This window comes from Chaetura pelagica, unplaced genomic scaffold, assembly GCF_000747805.2.
Source record: "Chaetura pelagica isolate M959 unplaced genomic scaffold, ChaPel_1.0 scaffold185, whole genome shotgun sequence".
Taxonomy (NCBI): Eukaryota; Metazoa; Chordata; class Aves; order Apodiformes; family Apodidae; genus Chaetura; species Chaetura pelagica.
The window spans coordinates 660,459-667,319 of NW_009953207.1; the positions used below are offsets into that span (position 1 = coordinate 660,459).

Genomic DNA, 6,861 nt, shown 5'->3' on the forward strand with positions numbered 1-6,861 from the left:
ACACTGCCAGGGATGGGGCAGCCACAGCTTCCCTGGGCAACCTGGGCCAGGCTCTCACCACCCTCATAGTGAAGAATTTCTTCCTAATACCCAATCTAAATCTACCCTCTTTCACCTTAAAAACCTCCCCCTCATCCATGCCCTAACAACACAAGACGGTTTCACTTATTTCAGTGTTCCCAGTATGTCAGCTTTTTAAATGTGCATTAATAATTTAGTTTATCTCAGATGACTGGGAAACAGTCATAAAAAGCTTTGAATCTGTCTGCTTTCCCCTTAGACCAAACCTCCATCCATGTCCTCAAACCATCGTGCCTTCCCTTGCACTGGACCACCAGCTCTGCCACCTCCTGGCTGGGGCAGGGGGGGCTGCAGACCCTGGGCATGGTTCCCACCCCACTCCCCACCCGATTGCTTCCAACCCCTCCCACTCTACCCCCAGCCTGAACGTGAAGCCTGCTCCAGATCTGCCTCTCATCTAGTTAATGACAAACAACTGAAGGTGAATTATTTCCTTTTTTTAGCTGTGCCTACCAAGATTCAGGTGTCAAATTTTCAAGCACATCTGAAACCTTTCCAGCTCAGAGCAATTAGCTCTGGCACAGGCTGCCAAGAAAAGCCAACACCCAGTTTTAACACCCTTAGAATGTGAGAGAATTTGGGTGATAACGAGTTCCTAAGCCTTGCAGCTGGGATGATATTCCTGGGTGTACTGAAACAGGCTCCACCGGTGTGCAAGCAGGAAACAAGGCTTTACCTTTCCTCTTTGCCTGCGCCAGGACATCTGCTGCTCCTCTGCTCATGACTTTGGTGACGTAGAGGGGGCAGTTGGCCTGCCTGGCGATGGTGATGGCGCGGTACACGGCCTCGGCCTCCACCTGCGGCACAGGGACAGGTGTGGGGCAGCCCTGCTGGTGCTGAGCCTGGCTGGGGGGCTGCAGGGGGCTGGGGTCTCACCTCCTCGGGCCGGCTCAGGACGTGCCCCTCCGGCCCCGTGATCCCCAGCTCCAGCAGCCGCTTCTGCTCCTGGGTGGAAGAGCGGGCAGTGGGAAGGAGAGCCCGGCCAAAGCAACGTGGGCGGGCAACAGCCCTTGCTCAGAAGTGCCTGAGAGGGATGGGGAGTCACGAGCGTGACAAGGTGGCACCACTCACACCTGTGACATGCCACAAGCCACTGCAGCCACTTCCTAGTGGGCCCATCTCCTGCTGTGGCAGCATTTCTGGAGCCCTGGCCCCCCTGACACAACCTCATGTCACAAGGGGGAAAAATCATCCCTGCAAGGACCCCACGGTGACAGAAGCTGGAACAGACTCTGGGTTGGATTGAGGTTACCCACGTTGTCTTTGACCCAGGCACAAATGCAGGCTGGGGGAAGAATGGCTGGAGAGCAGCCCCAAGGAGAAGGACTTGGGGGTGGCAGTAGATGAGAAGCTGGACATGAGCCACCAGTGTGTGCTGGAGCCCAGAGGGGCAGTTGTGTCCTGGGCTGCCTCACAAGATGTGTGGCCAGCAGGGCCAGGCAGGGGATTGTCCCCTCTGCTCTGCTCAGACCCCATCTGGAGTGCTGTGTACAGCTCTGGTGCCCTCAGCACAAGAAAGATATAGACCTGTTGGAGAGGGCCTGGAGCAGCTCTGCTCTGGAGCCAGGCTGGGAGAGTTGGGGTGTTCAGCCTGGAGAAGAGAAGGCTCCAGGGAGACCTGAGAGCAGCTTCCAGGGCCTGAAGGGGCTCCAGGAAAGCTGGAGAGGGGCTTTTCATCAGAGAGGGCAGTGACAGGACAAGGGGTCATGGTTTTAAACTGAAAGAGGGGAGATTTAGGTTAGATATTGGGAAGAAATTCTTTACTCTAAGGGTGGTGAGGAGCTGGAATGGATTACCCAGGGAAGTTGTTGATGCCCCATCCCTGGAGGTTTGTAAGGCCGGGTTGGACGAGGTTTTGTGCAGCCTGGTCTGGTGGGAGGGTTTCCTGCTCATGGCAGGGGGGGTTAGAACTTGATGATCTTTGAGGTCCCTTCCAACCTGAATGATTCTGTGATTCTATGACCCTGGAGCACATGTGAGGAGCTGGGGATGCTGCTGAGTGCAGCAGGACCTCCCAGTGCTCCCACACCTTGTGCCCAGCGCAGGCTGCTCCCCCACCTGGGCCGATCCCTATGGAACCTGAAGGCTCCAAGGGACCTGGCACAGCTCCACCTCCCCGCTGGCAAAGTCAGCACTTTGCCTCCCTCCAAACACCCTGGTGCGCCTGATGCTGCCCCCAGCAGGAACACCCACCTCATCAATGATGTCTCCGTTCTCCGCGTGCACTTGGGCGATGGCCCCCAGGTCTCGGATCATGCAGAATATCTGGTACATCTGCCAAGGGACAGAGGGTGCCAAGGGCAGCTCCAGCACAGCCCACGCTCCCAGGCTGTCCCTGGGCACGGGATGGCTGCGTTACCTGGGCATCAGTGCACTGCAGCTTGTCTTTGTAGGCCATGAAAACCAGGAAGGAGTTCACACCTGCAGCAAAGAAAACAAAATGTTTATTGTCCCAGCTGAGACCTGGGCTACCCAGCATGGGCTGAGCAGAGGCATTTGAGCCTGGGGTGTCTAGGCAGGCCAGGGCTGGACTGAAACCAAAGAAAGGGCTGAAACAGGAGCTGAAGCCCAAAGCTGGGGAGCTGTGACAGACAGCACACCCTGTGGACCCCCCCTACCTAGGGATGCCCTGACCACAAAACCCCACAGCCCATACCAAGTGCTTTGAAGTCACTTGCTCTGAACCCACAGAATCAAACATCTTGCTCCCAGGTTGAGTTTTCTCTTCAGGGCTGGTTTCAATTTATGGTTTATACCCAGCTTCTTCCAGATAACTGTCTTTGAATTAGTGTATTAGTGCCAAGACTACAAATTACATCAAAAGAAAAGTCTCTCTAATATTAGAACACTGTTATTTATGGCTAGAGGAGCAGATGTGCAGTACTTTGCAGGCAGCATTGCAGGCAATAATTCACTTCCAGGACAAAACACAGAAGCACTGATTCAAAGATGGAGAATTGCTGCTGTAGTTTATAGGGATAGAGGCAACAACTAATCCCAAATGATGATCAAATTACAAGCAAACTGTATTTCATGGGACCATACATGTGAAAAATACCCAGAATAAACTCAGAATAGCTTCAGCCACTCTGCATTTTAATAGGAAACACTGCAAATGTCTATGTTAATGGACCAATTAAGCCCTGCTTGCAAGGCTGCAAATCACACCAAAGTCACTTAGCTCTCCATTAGCATATCAGAAAGCAAAATGTAGTTCCAAACATGGAAGTGGGTATTCATGAAATGGATTAATTCCTGCTTTGGGGCCTCCTTTCCCATAGGCCGTGGCCAGGGGGCACCTCAGGGTGTGCAGGAATTACAGGCACTAATGAAATCTCTGTGGAAAGCCCAAAGTTCAGCTTCATCCTATAAACCATGACTTGACCCTCGAGTCCCGTGTGCAGTTCTGGGCCCCTCACTACCAGAAGGATGTTGTGTTGCTGGAGTGTGTCCATGGAGCTACCAAGCTGGGGAAAGATCTGGAGAACAAGTCCTACGAGGAGAGGCTGAGGGAACTGGGTTTGTTTAGTTTGGAGAAGAGGAGGCTGAGGGGAGACCTCATTGCCCTCTACAACTGCCTGAAAGGAGGTTGTAGGGAGGGGGAGCTGGGCTCTTCTCCCAAGTGAATAATGACAGGACCAGAGGACATGGCCTGAAGCTGCACCAGGGGAGGGCTTGACTGGGTATTAGGAAGAATTTCTTCACCCAAAGAGTGGTTGGACAGTGGAACAGGCTGCCCAGGGAGGTGGTGGAGTCACCATCCCTGGGAGTGTTTGAAAGAAATGCAGATATAATGCTTAGAGACATGATTTAAGCACTGAATGGGTAAATTAGGTTATGGTAGGGGGATTTAGGTTATGGTTGGACTTGATGACCTTCAAGGCTCCTCCCAACCAGGACGATTCTATGATCCTACGAATGCATTTGTACCTGAACACCCCCAGGTCTGTCAGGCAGCCGGGACCAGGGCACCCAACCCCGTTTCCCCGAGTTCCCCAGGTGGGTTTCCGTGGCTGTGCTTACCCTTGTCCTTGCCCAGGGCCTCCAGCTCCTCGCCCAGGCCGTCGTGCCAGCGCGGGATGTCCACGTGGAGGCCGTAGTCGCAGCAGGCCTGGCGGGGGGCGCAACGACGGTCGAAGGCGGCCAGGAGGCTGCTCCCCGCCGCGGGGCACACGTGCTCGACTGCGGAGACACCACCCTGAGCGGGGCAGCCCAGCAGCCCCCTGGGCAAGGCTTTGCTGCTCCGAAAAGGAGACATTCTCACCCCCTCTCCTTCCCATAGCACTGCTCGAAGACGCAGGAGGAAACGCTTCCCCGGGTGAAACAGACGGAACAAACTAACCCGCTGTCACAACCATGTTGTTGCCCTTTGTTCCCCTGCAGCTCAGGGGGGCTGGTGACCAAAGCACAGCCTCGCACAGCTCCCTCAGGCATTCCCCACCCATCACTTACTGCCCTTGTCCTATCTTTGTCCCTGCTCCCTGCAGAACTGGCTGTGAGGTCAGTACAGATCTACGCCAGGACTTGCAGAGTCTGGTCCTGCAGTTAAATGCCACAGTGAGACCAGAACAAGAGCAAAACAGAAACCAAAATTACTTTACATTAACACAAAACCAGAAGCCGTGCTCACAGAGCTGAAAAACTCCTATAAATACACAGGTGAAGAGCTATTAAAAACATATTACAAGGTCCTTACAGTTTTCTTCTATTTGGTCCTCTTATGAGGTGAAGCAGGACCAGATATATATTTTTAGTATGTGTGTGTAGCAACGGAGGCAGGTTCTGAAAGGTACATAATGCATTTTAATGAGCTCTGTAATGCTTTGATTTCTACAGCAAAAATTAGCATTTCTTGGCTATCAGGGTAAATAATCTCTGCAATGATAAAAGGCCCCATGTGTTTTCCTAAACCATGTCCTACATAGAAGCCTGTTTGAATACTGCTTATCTTACTGATCATTGTGGTGCCTCCAGCCAGGGCTGCTTTTGTGCCCTGGAAGAAGCCATCAGCAGAGGTCATCCCCATGATGGGCATCTGCAGCCTGGTGTGGACATCGATCCCCCCCGGCATCACCATCTGCCCGTAGGCATCGATCGTCTTCACTCCTCCCGGAACGAGCAGGTTCTCTCCAATCTGTCTGGAAGTGACATTAGGATCCCCCTGTTAACTGGCAACAGCTTTCAGGTGAGGATGCAAAAGCAGCTTGTGCCAAGCACTGCCCATGGGCACACACGGGCAGGTGTGCACTGCCCAGCGCTCGGCACCCGGGGCCGCGTCCTCCCCCAGAGAGGGCACGTGCAGGGAGCTCGTGGGCTGGGTCAGCCCCAGCGTGGAGCAGGGTCTGCTGGAGACCCCCCCAGCTCCCATCCCACCGGTCCCTGTCCCTCCCCTGCCAGCTCTGGTGCTCATCAGCAGTGCTGGGACACACCAGGACCTGCTCAGGACACAGGAGCTGCCGAGGTGTCCCAGCAGGACCCAGGGTGACCCTGCTCCTACTCCTCTCCAGCACAGCTCAGGAGAGCACAAGCTGCTTGCACTTCATACATCCTCCCAGCCACAAAAGCCCAGTAGCACAGTTCTTTCCTGATGCTATCCTGCCCTTGTTTTTCAAAAGGGAACATATTTCCAAGAAAAAAATGGCAGAAAGGAACCTTGTACAAATCCCATAGTGCTGCTTGGGAATTACATTACCAGATACAACTGCTTAACTTACTTTATTAAACCATCTTCCACATAAACATCTGCATAAAATGACTGATCATCGTTGACAATTTTTCCTCCTTTGATCAGAAGCTGGTCACCCTAATGAAAAAAAAACAACCCCACAGTTTTTAGAAGATTAATTAGATGCTACTTTACTCACTATGAACTTTCAGTAAGTCTAGGGTTGCCCTTCAATCATACACATTTATTTGAATGACTTCACTGTTCTACAGCAACACTTCTACCCCAAAGCCCAACTGTATTTTGCAAAGAAAACCACAGAAAATCGTCCCTTACGAGGCACACAAGCTCTGCCAGACAGGCAGCAAACCCAGCCTGCAGCCCTGGCCCCCCCGGCCGGTCCCAGCCCTGCATCCCGGAGCTGTCCCTGTCCCCAGGCAGCGACCTGCAGCCCTGCCCCCAGGGATCCTGCCGAGCGGGCTCACAGACTGACCGCGGCTCTCAGCAGTTTTAAAAGGTTTGCAAGACACCATCCTGCAGCTCGGCCAGGTCCCTGCCTCCTCCACCTGCTCCCCTTATGGAGACTTGTAAGTGCATCTTATTAACCTGCTGATCTATTGATGCTCACTCGTTTTCTCAGCCCTGTGAGGCTGAGAACGCCCCGAGAACCTCCCTCACTTCAGAGCCCGACAGCGGCACAGCTGCCGGATCTGCAGAGCTTTCATCAGAAGAATGAGGAGGCAGTGGCACTTCTGTAAATGGGGAAGAGGATTCTTCTGGTCCCTGGTGCTGCTAGAAAAATTATTACCAAGGCAGGAACGGGCACCACAAAGAGCAGCAGCAGGTGGCAGCAGAGCCCAGGAGGTGCCTGAAAGCACAGGGGGGGTGCTGATGCCCAGCCTGGGGAGCGCAACGGGGCTTGGGTTAAAAAGCATCACTGGCATATTAAAAAAAAACCACAAAAACATATTAAAGAAACGCACTGCGTTTGTAAAAGTGCCGAGGCTTTGTTGGCCCTTTGTTGTTTTCCCCTGTCCCAGAAAATCAATCATAAGGATCTCCTGTGTCGGTTGCCCCATGGGAGAGCCCCGCGGCTCCTCCCCTCGCGGGGCGCA

At 53.4% G+C, this 6,861-nt stretch overlaps 1 protein-coding gene across 1 annotated transcript in view; it reads right to left on the reverse strand.

Annotated features, from left to right (window-relative positions):
• DPYSL4 (dihydropyrimidinase-like 4) overlaps positions 1-6,160 on the reverse strand; it is a 14,142-nt gene extending 7,982 nt beyond the window's left edge. The window contains exons 1-8 of the mRNA XM_009997549.1: positions 6,083-6,160; positions 5,796-5,884; positions 5,035-5,219; positions 4,105-4,263; positions 2,441-2,502; positions 2,275-2,355; positions 958-1,026; positions 758-878 (exon numbers count right to left, since the gene is read on the reverse strand). Of these exons, the coding sequence (XP_009995851.1) occupies positions 758-878; positions 958-1,026; positions 2,275-2,355; positions 2,441-2,502; positions 4,105-4,263; positions 5,035-5,219; positions 5,796-5,884; positions 6,083-6,160 (844 nt within the window). The remainder of the gene's footprint in view (positions 1-757; positions 879-957; positions 1,027-2,274; positions 2,356-2,440; positions 2,503-4,104; positions 4,264-5,034; positions 5,220-5,795; positions 5,885-6,082) is intronic.
• Between the last annotated feature and the right edge of the window lie 701 nt (positions 6,161-6,861).